Source organism: Thamnophis sirtalis, unplaced genomic scaffold (assembly GCF_051295495.1).
Source record: "Thamnophis sirtalis isolate CommonGarterSnake01/CBP01778 unplaced genomic scaffold, rThaSir2_p1.2 scaffold_12, whole genome shotgun sequence".
Classification (NCBI taxonomy): Eukaryota; Metazoa; Chordata; class Lepidosauria; order Squamata; family Natricidae; genus Thamnophis; species Thamnophis sirtalis.
This window is the reverse complement of record NW_028261392.1, coordinates 40334362-40349691: the sequence shown is the minus strand read 5'-3', so window position 1 is coordinate 40349691 and position 15330 is coordinate 40334362. Positions and strand designations below refer to the sequence as shown.

The 15330-nt window shown below is 34.4% G+C and overlaps 1 protein-coding gene across 3 annotated transcripts in view; it reads left to right on the top strand.

Moving 5' to 3' along the window:
* Window positions 1-15330, top strand: part of PRKX (protein kinase cAMP-dependent X-linked catalytic subunit) — a 115892-nt gene that overhangs the window by 83740 nt on the left and 16822 nt on the right. For all 3 annotated transcript variants that reach the window (XM_087726794.1, XM_087726793.1, XM_087726792.1), the window contains exons 3-5: window positions 849-1112; window positions 11038-11157; window positions 14313-14408. In XM_087726794.1, coding sequence (XP_087582920.1) covers window positions 849-1112; window positions 11038-11157; window positions 14313-14408 — 480 coding nt within the window. The remainder of the gene's footprint in view (window positions 1-848; window positions 1113-11037; window positions 11158-14312; window positions 14409-15330) is intronic.

The window sequence follows — 15330 nt, the reverse complement described above, 5'->3', positions numbered from 1 at the left end:
TAAGAATTGGACACTGATCCTTATAATTATTTTTTACTATACCTTGTGAAACTGAACTTCAGGGTTTTTCCCCCCATTCAGCTGAAGTTCTTATTCAGAGCTTCATATATTTAAATGTTTGTAAAGTATATTTTTACTAATGTGATTAACTGGGTTCTCTTTATCTAGTCTTACGACTTGTGTGGAGAACAGATCACATTTTAGGTCAAATTTATGCAGCAATATTGAACATTCAGAGGATTCACAAACTTTTAAGCAACACTATAAGTGTACAGAGAATTCCACACAGGAAATGCATATTAAATTTTAATACATGTGGAGAAATCAATGAATTTCAGTTCATATATGTTCTCAGCTTGGGAACTGTGTCATTTATAGCAGGTTTTGACCCACTCAGCAACTTTGTATTTCATTTAATTCTTTTGTTTTGTTCTCTGGTAATTGTACTTCAACCTTGATGCACAATCACAGAGACTCAGTGAATTAAGCATCTATCTTTGTAAATTAATCTTTAAAAATTGCAGTGATTATGTTTCTCTACTTGGCTTCAGACTTCTTTGCTCATTTGCCTGTAAGTGTGTGGAACTCCTTTTCAAGACCAAGCTGGAATGTTTCTGTCAATATTTAGTCATGTTATGAGTAAACCCAGCGGTTTTATTGGAGGCCCTGGAATAAAAAAAAGTATTTTAAGATTTCTAAGCCTCAGCAATATTAGATCTTAATTGAAATTATGCAGTTTAAATTGAATCCTATAAATTTTAAGTGTCCATTTCAGGTCTATAAATAATTGTTGTCATTTTACTAATATATTGAATTTTTAAAAACTGAATCTGCTTTTATTATTACAGATATTGGACTAATCACGATGATCGATTTCTATATATGTTGATGGAATATGTACCTGGAGGTGAACTTTTTAGCTATCTACGTAATATGGGACGCTTTAATAACAGCACTGGACTATTTTACTCTGCAGAGATAATTTGTGCAATAGAATACCTCCATTCAAAAGAAATTGTTTACAGAGACTTAAAACCAGAAAATATTTTATTAGACAAAGAGGGGCATATCAAACTCACAGACTTTGGCTTTGCTAAAAAGCTTGTTGATAGGTAAGTTATTTGATACTGACTTTGACTTTTTTCCAAAGGAAAATGGGTAGAAAAAAATGTGTTTTTTCATCAGACTGACAGCATCGAACATACAATGATTTGTACTGTTTATTTTAACCTTCCTAACTGAAAATTCGTAGCACACATTAATTAATTGATTATATGCTGTCAAGTCAGTATCATCTCTTAACCTGATCCTTCAAGTATTCCAACACTGCACTCATCACATTGTAACAGTCCATCTACCAAATTACTTGTAATTCTTCTCTTTTGTTTCCTGTAACATACATACATAATTAAAATATTCAAGCAATATTTTTCCAAGTGCAAATGCATAAAAGAAAAAAAAGTTGTACTAGCATAAAAGTGTGATAAACTGAATTATATCAAAGCTTTAAATTGAAGAATTTTAATCATACAGCAACACTTTTGTTTTTTTAACAAAACATTGTAAAGAAAGCCAAACACACCATGAAGGTTGATCATTCCATAATAAAGTCATTCAATTAATTGGTTTAGAAATATTTGAATATTAATTTTTAAGAAATTTAAAAAAAATATTTACTATAATTAATTGAAGAAAAGTTATTTTCTTCAATTAGTAAAAACATTCAGATTGAGTTGTTTTTAATTTATGTTAAAGCTAATTTTTTGTGGCTTTTACAGTAAGGCTATGACAACTGATGGGCTGAAAGCTTTTTTCACAATGATTTATTTCCCTGCTTCCCCTACTTTTCAGCTTTATACAATACAATAGCAGAGTTGGAAGGGACCTTGGGGGGGTCTTCTAGTCCAACCCCCTGTCTAGGCAGGAAACCCTATACAATTTCAGACAAATGGCTATCCAACATTTTCTTAAAGACTTCCAGTGTTGGGGCATTCATAACTTCTGGAGGCAAGCTGTTCCACTGATTAATTGTTCTGTCAGGAAATTTCTCCTCAGTTCTAAGTTTCTTCTCTCCTTGATTAGTTTCCACCCATTGATTCTTATTCTACACTTGGAGAATAGTTTGATTTCCTCTTCTTTGTGGCTATCCCTGAGATATTGGAACATTGCTGTCATGTCTCCCCTAGTCCTTCTTTTCATTAAACTAGACATACACAATTCCTGCAACTGTTCTTCATATGTTTTAGTCTCCAGTCCCCAAATCATCTTTGTTGCTCTTCTCTGCACTCTTTCTAGAGTCTCCACATCTTTTCTACATCATGGCGACCAAAACTGAATGCGGCCGTACCAAGGCATTATAAAGTGGTATTAACCCTTCGTGATCTTGATTCTATCCCTCTGTTTATGTAGCCTAGAACTGTGTTGGCTTTTTTGGCAGCTGCTGCACACTGCTGGCTCATATTTAAATGGTTGTCCACTAGGTCTCCAAGATCCCTCTCACAGTTGCTACTGTTGAGCAAGGTACCACCTATACTGTACTACCTGTGCATTTTGTTTTTCTTGCCTAAATGTAGAATCTTACTCTTTTCACCATTGAATTTCATTTTATTAGATAGTGCCCAATGTTCAAGTTTGTCAAGATCCTTCTGTATCTTAAGCCTATCTTCTGGAGTGTTGGCTATTCCTTCCAGCTTGGTGTCATCTGCAAATTGAGTTCCCCATTTATTCTCTCATCATTGATGAAGATGTTGAAGAGTACTAGGCCTAAAACAGACCCTTGGGGTACTCCACTGCATACTTCTCTCCATGTAGAAGCAGTTCCATTGAGGACTACACGTTGAGTGCGGTTGGTCAGCCAGTTACGAATCCATCTGGTGGTGATGCTGTCTAATCCACATTCTTCGACTTTATCTAGTAGTAGGTTATGGTCTACCTTACCAAATGCCTTACTGAAGTCCAAATAAACTATATTGATGGCATTCCTCTGGTCCACTAATTTTGTCACTTTGTCAAAGAATGCAATAAGAATAGTCTGGCATGATCTGTTTTTGACAAACCCATGTTGGCTTTTGGCTATTACTTTGTTTACTTCTAGGTGTTTGCTAATTCGTTGCTTGATTATCTTTTCCAGAATCTTCCCTGGTATTGAGGTCAGGCTGATAGGTCTGTTAGTTTCCTGGATCTATTTTCTTCCCTTTTTTGAAGATAGGAACCACATCAGCTCTTTTCCAGTCCTCTAGCAGTTCCCCGGTGCCCCAGGATCTCTGAAAGATATAGTTCAGTGGTTCTGAGTTCTCATCTGCCAGTTCCTTCAGAACCCTGGGATGTAATACATCCAGTCCTGGTGATTTGAACTCGTCTAGGCTAGACAGATGCTCACTTACCATTTTCTTCCCTATTTCAACTTGTGTTCCTAATCTGATTTTTGTGGTGCTGTTTTTGTGTAAAGACAGATGCAAAAAATGAGTTAAATAGTTCTGCTTTCTCCCTGTTGCTTGTCACCTTCTTGCCACTTTCTCCCAGCAATGGACCTATTGTTTCCTTAACTTTTTTCTTGTTTTTAACATGTTGGAAGAAGCTTTTTTTGTTATTTTTTACTTTTGTGGCAAGCCTTTCTTCATTGTGAGCCTTAGCTTTCCTCACTTCATCTTCATAGGCTCGGGCTATTTGCTGATATTCTGCCTTAGTTATGTCCCCCTCTTTCCACTTTTTATACTTATCTTTTTTGTCTTTCAATTTGTCAGAAAGTTCTTTATGCAGCCATGCTGGTTTCTTTTGGCAGCTGTTATTTTTCTTCTTCATTGGTATTGTGCTAGACTGGGCTTTGTGATCTAATTTTTTCAAAATTTCCCAAGCTTCTTGAGTTGTTTTCCCCTTGAGGATTTTCACCCATGGAATTCTTTCCAAGCTCTCTCTAAGTTTATTGAAATTGGCTCTCTTAAAGTCCAAGAGTCTAGTTTGACTTTGTTCTACTACTTGTGTTTGCATAATGTTGGAGTCCAGTATTGCATGCTCACTTGCTCCCAGGGTTCCTGTAGCTGAGTGCTTGAGAATTTACTTTAAATTTATCCTGTGTTTGAATATGTTTTGATACCCAAGTTTAACTTAGCTTCATTGACACAATCAGACACTTATCATTTACAAATAATCAATTTATTTAAATACTAAAAATTATCTCCTCCCCACCTTCACTCTCAAAAGAGGGTGTTTAGTCAAGTGATCTAATTGCAAAGTTCAGAGTGCTTGAGCAAAATTCCATTGTCAAAAAGAGATTAATAGTAATATTAAATCAGTTCAATGCATACAAGAAATACTTTGTTTCTAACCATCTGAATGCTAAATAAACATTTTGCTTTCAATAATGGTGAAGCAGTTTTAGAAATAAAGCTATGGATCACACAGTGAACAAATTTTACAGAACAAAATGTTATTGTGGGCAAATTGATATTTTTGTATTAGTTTCACCTTTTAGTTCAGGATGGTGGGGAATGGTTACTCCTTGCAGACAGCTGGTCATTTGCATTTTTTAATTAGCAAGTCATTCAGGCCACCTGGAAGTTTATCTGTGTCATCAGGGTCACCTGAGTTGGAACTGTTGAAAGGACTGTGTTACAGACTGGAGATAGGTGATGTTGTATCCCTTCCCTCAGTTGAGAGAGGGACGTTCAGTTTTGACGTTAATGGCCTCTTTGATCCCTCTTTCAAACCAATGGTCCTCTGTATCTTTTTTAAATGCTGAATTTTGATTTCTGTTCAATTTCCTTTGATTACCTCATTTTTTAATACGAACTTTTAATTTTTTATTAGCAAGGAGAAATCCTTTTAAGAATGAACTTTCCAGTTTATTATTGTTTTATAGAACTAATGACAAGAGCATATTACATAGTAAGTGAAGAAATTAATAATTTTCCCCTATGATGGGCTCATTTGTATATCAACAAAATGTTTGTGAAACCTGTATGCCATAATGTGATATTAAGCTCAGATTAGAGAATAAAACTGTTATAAATCCTTAAACATAAAACTAGATAGTCAGTAATCAAAGGATATAGGCTATATTTCAAAGAACAAGAATTTATTATTTTTAATAAAGAGAAATGTTTTAAAAAAAGAATTGTTATTCTGAGCAAAAAGAACTAAGATTTTAGTCAGGTAGTCTTAAGAAGCTAAGTCAAAGAAGTTGTGTATGCCAAATATAGTTTTAGGTTTTACAAGTTATCCAGTTCAGTGTCTGATATACTAAGGTCTTAAGATATTTAAGATGTTGTTATATACTAAGCAATATTTACTGGCGCTATGTAGTTAATCATTTTATTGTCATCCACAATAGGGCAGAGATTTATAAACAATAACAATGAACACTACCTAGAAATGGTTGATATTAATCCTTTGGATTGACTTTAGCTAGCAGTACAAAGGTACATTGGTACTCAACTGCTTTGAAAGTCTATGGAGATTCTCAGTCATCCAGGTCATGGTTATCCTAGAGCTGCTTTTTTTGGTCACCACTGTCAATTGTCAGCAGCATCAACTCTGTCATTTACAACATTGCAAAACATCTAACCACCTTATTAGCTCCTCTAGTTGGCAACACCATCTATCACACCAAAAATTTACAGTATTTCACCAGCAAGGTTTGGAAACTAAAATGGGCCTGGATGAGACAATAGTTTCCTATAAAGTGACTTTCTTCTTCACATGCATCCCAACAACTAAAGCTGTCATTGTAGTGAAGAAACAACTACTACAGCACCGTAAGTGACAAGACGAACCTAAGCCACATATGTGCCATGCTGGATCTCTGCCTGACCATTACCTATTTTAAATACAATGAAGATTTCTACAGACAAAAACATGGTTGTGACCTCATTGTGGCCAATCTCTACATAGAAGAGGTAGAAACCAAAGCCTTAAACACCTTCAGAGGAATTCCACCCACTCATTGGTATAGGTATGTGGATAATACTTGGGTCAAGATCAAAACACAGGAATTGGAGGCATAACAGTTGATATGTTTCACCAAACATATCAACTCTGTGGACAGATACATCAAATTCACATAGAAAGATGTTAAGGAAAATAGTCTAGTCTTCCTGGACTCTGCAATACACATTAAGGAAGACAGAAGCTGTAACATTGAAGTTTACAGAAAACCCAAACACAGAGATCAATATTTGCATTTTGATTCTCACCACCCACTGGAGCACAAAATGGGAATTATCAGAAACCTACACCACCGAACTGAAGGCCTGTCTACAAGCAAAGATGGGGAAGGAAAAGAACTAAAACACATCAAGGAAGCCCAAAGAATGTATGGATATCCCAAGTGGATCTTCATAAAATTCCAAAAATGACCCAGTAGGAGTTCCTCCATAATAGACAAGGAAGAAAACAATAAACAAAGCAATGCTGTCATTTTATATGTTGCAGGAATCTCTGAAAAGCTCAGGAGGATCTTCAGCCAATACACCATATGTGTACAATTTAAATCCAAGAATACACTAAGACAGAAGGTTGTCTACTCCAAGGATAAAACACCCACACACAAAGCAACATGGGATATGTGGTACAATGATGTGGGACGTGTGCAGATCTATACATTAGTGAAACAAAACATCCACTTCACAAATGCATAGCACAACATAGAAAAACAAACTAATCAAGAAAAGATTCAGCAGTCCATCTGAATTTAAAAGAGAAAGGCCACTGTTCTAAAGTCAGCAAAGTTCACATTTTGCACAGAAAGGATTACTGGTTTGAAAGAGGGGTCAAAGATATCATCTATGTCAAAATTGAACAACCCTCTCTAAAGGGGGGGAGATATGACACCTATCCAGTCTACAACACAGTCCTTTCAACAGTTTGAAGAAGGCTCCACACCCAATTTGCACTACTCAGATGACCCTGAGGACACAGATAAACCTCCAAATGGCCTCAATTGAGAGACCTACTTGAGAGACCACCTGCTGCCAATTACCTCCCAAAGACCCATTAGATCGCACAGGGTCGGGCTCCTCTGGGTCCCGTCTACCAGCCAATGCCATCTGGCTACGACCCGGGGGAGGACCTTCTCTGTTGCAGCTCCGGCCCTTTGGAACGAACTCCCCACAGAGATTCGGACCCTCACCTCTCTCCTGGCCTTCCGAAAAGCCGTTAAAACCTGGCTGTGTCAGCAGGCCTGGGGTTGATGAGCTCCCTTCCCCTCTCGACAGGTGTGGTTGTTGGCTATTTTTAAATGCTTGTTTTGTATTTGTATGTTCCCTTTCCCGTTTGAGTTGTTCACCACCCTGAGTCCCTGTAGGGAATAGGGCGGCATATAAATAAAATAAACCTCAAACCTCAACCTCAATGACTCTTTAAAAGAATGCAAATGACCAGTTATCTGCAAGGAATATAAATCTTTCCATTCAGTCAGAGCTGAATAAGCTTCTTGGATGAGAAGCAAAACGTCTTCAAAGAAAAACAAAGTCCAGTTTCCTCTTGAAAAAAACACCTTTACTACAACTCCTATGAAACTTATCAAATTTGGTACTCAATTCATTTTGAATTGAAAATTTTATCCCAGTACCCATCATTTGTTTGGTACTCAACACACAAGCTAGAACTTGTCAATATTGGCTGCCTTGCAACTTACTACATTATTCCTTATGGGAAAAAATGTTTTATATTCATTATTTTTCATACTTCTTGTAGCTCCCAAAACCAATTAGCAATGAGTATCCACATACGACTGTAGTTAAATAGCTTGCTTTCACATTAGCGGAAGGCAAACTTATCTGAAATAACTTTTTAGCAACATACAACCATATGAAACCTTGTTCTGTACTGTATAATTAACTCCAGGAGTCTCTGAAATATACATGAATGCTTCAGCATACCAAATTATATGAAAAGTGTTCCTAGAAGGTAGAAAATGTTAAAAATTATATTATGTGGATAAAATAGGATCTCAGGAAAATAAAGAATGACAAGTTAGGGCTCCTACAATCACAATTTTTGACTTGTCAACAGCCATACAATAATTTTTGGCTTTCATATCCAGTCGAGTAGGTTGTAAAGTTGTTGGTAGCAGAATAGAATGGACTAACATCATTAACGTATTTTCCATACGGATACATTTACCAAAATATTTTTTACATCCAATTTTGTCTTTGTTTTATATGACCAAGATTACATTCCATGAGTATTAACAGTATTCCGTAGTATCATTTATCTCGAGATTTGTTGTAATTTAGATTATATAAAGGAGAAATCATTGTGTGACAAGAGAACTAACAAATAGCTTCTGACTGTATTCTTTATTATGATTCAGAAGCTTCTGAATTATCTTCCAATGCATTCTTACACTGTGTTAATGGCTGTTCTACATAGGTTATCTGAAGTATTCATACTCCCTAAATAGTCACTGCAAATTTCTGTAATTGTCCTGAGGAGTAAAAGACAATAAAGTGGGAATGTAAATGACTAAAGAGCACTTCATGCTTGATTCATGCTGTTGACATCCTGTAGCATTTATTTATGTTTATTTTTAAAGGATATGAATAAACAGTGTTTAAAGAAGACTTTCTATTATTATATTTATGAAATCCAGCAGGTTATGAATGACTTGACAAACCTGGTCTCTCTTTGTGCAGGGTGAATCATTACTTGCCAATATGATTTTTTCAAGCTGCCTTGTATACTAAAGTTTTAATTTTATGCAAATTTTCACAGGCATACACACTATTGAACAGGCCTAAGATTTCTCTGTAAATCTATCTCTATATCTATCTATCTATCTATCTATCTATCTATCTATCTATATGTATGTCTTTGGTTATTCGGGTTTTCTCCCGCGTAAAATTGAAAGTGTCTTGGCGACGTTTCAAAGAAGTCTCATTCGTCATCTTCAGACTTTTTTGCTTGGCTTCATGCTTGCAAACAAGCAAACAAGCCTGAAGATGAGCAAACAAGCCCGAATGAGACTTCGTTGAAACGTCGCCAAGACACTTTCAATTTTACGCAGGGGAAAACCCGAATAACCAAAGACCTACATACTAGCACCCGCGAAAACTTCAGAAAACATATATGTGTGTGTGTATGTATGTATATATATATATATGTATGTATATGTGTGTATATATGTATATGTGTGTGTATATATATGTGTGTGTATGTATGTATATGTGTGTATGTATGTATGTGTATGTATGTGTGTGTATATATATATACATACACATACATACATACATACATACATATATATATATATTGCTCACTAAGAAAGGATTTTTTTGAAATGACCATCAAATCATTGGTATTTCTTATACAGTATTATATTAATATGTGTTGATGCTAAGGAGTTAGACATTCTACTCCCCCTCCCCACCTGCCAGTTGCCTTATATGGGTGTGGCCAGCGCATAACTCATTTGACCTGTGATCTGGCCTAATAACATGGTTTCGTAGCGAAGCACGGGTATCCAGCTAGTTATTTATGTGTGACTGACAGACTTGTTTGATTGTTGGTTTTAAAAACAGACTCAAATCCAATATAACATTTAAAGGGCTCATAATCTTCCTTCACAGTTGTCTTCATCTTTCATCTATTCATTTTGCCACTATCCTGTGGAAGACTTTTTTTCCATCAGATATTAAGATAAACAATGATAGAATTAAAAAGCACAAAGGCAACATCATGGGAAGTGTGTACGTACATAAAATTATATAGTGGTTAAAGTATTGCATGAGAATTGGTCAGACCTAGATTCAAGTTCACCCTCAGCCACAGAAACTCCCTTGGTGAATCTGGGTCAGTCTGTCATCCAAATCCATCTCAAAGTGTTCTGGTGAAGATAAAATGGTGATTGAACTGGGTTTTTTTTTTCTTAGAAGGAAGGTAGAATATAAATCTTATAAAATATTATTAAGAAATATTCCAAATAGAATATGCATGATGAATATGAATTAGCAGCAGGTTGTACTTCCAGTCCTATGTGGACCCTCTGAAGAAAAAGAAAAGGAAATAAAGAGGTAGAATTGATGAATACATTCTGTAACTTCTTAATTGCCAGTCTCTTGAGGCTAGAAATGTTTACCCTAATCTTCCAAAATGTCCACCCTAATCTCCCAATAGATCAATGAAAAGACATTGCTTTTCTTCCATAGATGGGGTAGTTCAAAGTGAATACAACTATATGGTTGCAGTTCTTCCCAATTTCTTGACAGTAGATGTGATTGAATTTCTTATGGATGAGAAACAAAAAACTACAAATATGCTAATGGAGGAAATTATGCTGCTAGTGAGAGAAAACATTAATTCATGCACACAGGATACAAAATTGGAATTTACAGTGTGATGCCTTGAACCTGGGAGGTTTCCTTTATCTTTAAATGGGCAAGTCACAATTAAAATACTGTAGGAATTGATTGGCTATAAAAACAGGTCATACTTCAGAATGACTAAGATACCATTAAAAAAATATTCCTTACTGAACTACCCTAAAAAATAGTCTAGACAATGAGAAGACAGATGCCTGTTGCCTGATCTAAGCAAATATTTCCATGTTTGTAGTCAGAACACAACTCTTTATTTAAGTGATTTCTCTTCTCTTAAAATGGTGTTATTTGTTCTTCATTTATAGAGAGAAAAAATAACAGTCGAATATATAAAAGTTGAACAAGGGAAAAGGAAGTATTACGATAGTTGCAACAGTAACAAACCTGCACTGATAGTCTATACAGAAGATATATTTGCATTTATTTGATGTCAGCTTTAATCTAGAATAAATTAGATAAGCATGGAATGCTGAAATCCCTGATTAAATAATAACCAGCATCGCTCCCTTATAAATTCTTTATAGTGTCTCAATAGTTAGTGATGAGTCATAGGTTTTTTAAAATCATTGATTATTTCTTCAGTGCGATTACTTCTGTAATATAGCATTTTATGCATAGAAAATACAGATTTGTTAAATACCTATAACTTGGTTTTTGTTTTCCTATGAAGCATTATAGAATTTATTTATAATAATATTCACTGTGTTTTGTTTTTCTTTAGGACATGGACACTGTGTGGAACACCAGAATATCTTGCCCCAGAAGTCATACAAAGTAAAGGTCATGGAAGAGCAGTAGACTGGTGGGCCCTGGGTATTCTGATATTTGAGATGTTGTCTGGGTAAGGAAATCTGCAATTAAGAAAATGCAAATGTCTCAAATATTAATCTTATATTGTATATAAAAACAGTTTTGAAGACAGAATAAACTTGTTTTGTATAATATCAAATACAATAAATATGCAAAATTTAACATTGTGGGACAAGAAGATGCCAGGTCCCCCCCTTCCTCTCCCACAATTTGTTTTTTTTTTTGTAGAATCAAAATGGAATCTCAATGCAGTATACTGAAACCTGGCATTTACTATATGATTAGGCTAGTCATAGCCAGTTTTGAGATTAAAATGAAAGATAGTTATATGCATTTCTTGGGTTTAAAGTGATGGGATATATGCTATATTACAAGAAGCTGCACTAAAATCAAGAATGGCAAGTCAAGCTACTATATAAAATCCAGCAAACTTCCCTCTCCTAAACATCCATGAAGTTAACTAGCCTGATAATGAAATATCTACAAGAAAAGAATGAAGCTCAGAAAATACCAAGAAACCAACAATATTATACATTGCGATACATAAATGTAGTAAATGGACAATGTATTTAGGACTAGCCCCAGTTCCAGGAGAATTTTTCTTAAATATAAAAGGTACCCAGTATATTAAGATAATCTTATATATTCTGTTTCTGAGTTTTGGGGACTCATATTTACCAAAGAACAAAATATTGCTAGCTTGTTTTGCCTATTGGGTTGACAATGTTACCACTTTTAGTTTCCAGCATTTTAATTAGGTCCCCCCCCCCTTATGGGTCTTACATAGGGAAGAAATTGAACGTTATATGAGCCTAGTCATACATTTAATCCATTAAGTGGTAGCATTCTCAGAGCAAATGTAGATGATCTCCTTGCTTTATTGCAAGCATTGTGAGCATTAAGACTTAACAACATTTCCAGGCCAAAAGTCCAGATACTTAGTTGGGATTTGGAACAGAATGTTTTTTCTTGTTACAGTTTCTTGACAATGACACAAAGTAGATTACTTGCACACTATCTTTGAAAGAAGATGTAGGAAAATGAATTTTATCTTATCAGTTTCCAGTTAATGGAATTTAAAATTATTCTTGTAGAAGAAAGTATCTTTTACAATTGAGTCAATTCTATCACAAAGCAACAAGCAAATAAATCAAGGCATTATTGTAGGAACTTTAAAAAAACCTTGAAATTACAGTGTTTTGCAGCATCTCCTTATATATGATTTTAAAATGCTTTTGTTTGTTTCAAAGTATTATTTCTAAGCCCTTTCAAATCTAATTAGATTTCACAGAAGCATATACATTTTAAAATGAATAACTAAAAAAAAATTGTACATATTTCACAGTTCTTCAAGCATACAGTTCTGTTTAAAACTCTGTGCTATAAACATGCATTTTAATTTATGGTAGTCAGTAGCTTGATAACTTTGCATATATATTTACATGTCATGTATATAATCCACAGCTTTCCATATGGCCATTGAACATTGTAGCATGGCACAAGAACTGAAGGCAGTCCTGCTGCAACATCTGTCATTCATTGATTGCCAGGGTTAATTTGGCTGCTGTGATTAGCTAATTTGGTGTATTCTTCCTCTCTCAGGATAGGTGGCTACAGGGGTGGGTTCTGGCTTCTTCTACTGCTGGTTTGCTCAGGGCCACTCTTCACGCGCACACTTGATGCTCACTGCGCACACATGCAAAATAGTGAAAAAATGCTTCAGTACATGCGCAGAAGCAGAAAAGAAGATGGGACTATAGCGCCGCCCATAGAACCAATTCAGGGACATGTTCGGCAGAGTTACTACCTACTTGGCCGAACCGGTAGGAACCCACCTCTGGGTGGCTATATCCTGCCTCTTTACATGTCGCTCTAAAAGCCAGTGGTGCCATTTTCCTAATTTAATTCATTACTCCCATCTCCATATAATATAGCTTTTATTTTGGCCTCACAAGTGATCCTAGGTAATTTACATTATCCAATAAACTACAGTTAAACATTTCATAGATCATTGCAATACAATGGGATAAGCGTATTGTATACATTTTGTTGTGGGAAAGTATTGTAAATGTAAAACAGGAGAAAGAGAATGTGCCATAATTATATACAATGTAGCTCCCTACCCACTGCTTTTCTTTTCTGAGAAGCAGCAATGAAAATGCTATTTAATCAATTGCTTAAATGAGATGTAATTAATGATCAAATAATATGCATAAAGAATTTTTATTATGTCATTGTAGAATAGCAAAATTATTTGCAATAAATTTCAATGGCAGTATTTATCAATTTTTGTGAATATTCACTGCTTTATTCATGATTTTACCCTTCAATAATATGTCTTACAGGCAACTAGTTAGGCATTTTAAATATAGAACTTTGTCCTATACTTAATTTAATATCAAGAGAGATATTTTCTTACAAGTAAGTGACTAAAAGGCTATTAAATTCAGGAATTTACTTCATTTCATACAGAAATATATTCAGTAAATATTAATTATAATAGCTACTGAATAACAAAAATACAGAAACTTTTAAGTAATTACATTTGTAAACCATAAATAAAATGAAAACTTGGAATATTAAATTAAACTAAGATCCTGTGGTTTTAGTCTTAACTTTCCTTTAAAGCTTCCTTTAAGATGGCAAAAACAAAACTGACTGAGATGTGTCTTGTATTACTTAAATGCTTCCTAAATGAGCGTTTATATAAAACTCTTGTGCAGAAAACAATGGAACCAAATAATTTTATTTTAAAAAAATCCTAAATAAAATTTTAACTAATGCTCTTGTGTTTGTATATATTATACTATTCATATCTATTCATATTGCTTGGGTGATATAAGTATCAAAACAATTTTGCCAAATCAACTTCTAGACCTTGTGACATCAGATACCGATGTAACTAGAAATATCACCTAGAGTTACAATAGGTAAGAAGTTATAAAGCTAGTTTCCAAAAATATGCTAATATATTTCAGGTATTTTTGTTTTCTGTACAAGGGTAGGCATAAGTAATGTTTGAAGTCATTGAAATCAGAATAACTATTTTCCATAGTCATTGTAAAAGAAATTTTGCACCTAATGAGATTTTATTATAGTTTATTGTATTGTGGTAGGTATGCTCCTAGCTCATTTTTCATACATTCAGAAACAACTGTCTGACATTGTTACTTTTTTTAAAAACAGATTTCCCCCATTTTTTGATGACAATCCATTTGGAATATATCAGAAGATTCTAGCTGGTAAAATAGATTTTCCCAGGCACCTGGATTTATATGTAAAGTAAGCGAACTTAAAACTTCATTTTATTTATTTTCTATTTTAGCATTTTTTTAAAAATGGGAGTGGGCAACATTGTGCAGGGTGAATATAGCCACCAATCCTCCCGCCCAGTCAGATTGTGTTGCTAAATTTAGCATTCTACCTTGAAACATACAGTGTTTTTAATCTAAAAAAAACATCAATAATAGCAAAGTTGTTCATTTGAAAGGCTTATTTCAGCAGTTTGCAATTATATTCTATTTCAATTTCCCCAAAATCTGACAATCATAGCATCTGCTGTTCAGGTAACACTTCCTTATCATTATCACATGTCCTATAACCCAAGGCGCAGGGGAAAAATGTCTTCCTATTTGATCTATGAAGGATTTTTTAAGCTGCTCATATTTTAAAGTGTCAAGTTAAAGCCAAATCAGTGTATTGAAATCACATTATTTAAGTTTTGGGTTAATTCACCAATTTTGTCCTGCTTGTATTACGTTCTTAATTTATTGCAGAAAGTGGACATATTATGGACTGCAGAAACATTAAAAGTTTCTTACTGCCACTGGCCTTCTTAGTTTTTACAAACTTATCAAAACTGGAATAGCTCTATTTATTATTTATCGTATGGTACATTAGCATCATATTCCTATTAAGAAGCACAAGAGATAAAAATATAAAATATGAAGTGTAAAATCTAAACCATAATCATAGCTCTGACCTATCACAACGAAATCTCTCTATCAAGTGACTCTGGGTAAATAGATTGAATAATTCAAACACAATATATTAATGCATTATTAATTATTTTTACGTACTTTGGTATTACTATATCACCTGTAAAAAAGCATAAATTACAGTGTAAATATACCTGTGTTAGCATGCTAACCAAAGCAACAAGTGGAGAGAAGACCTTTATTTATTTTGATATTTTATATGGTTG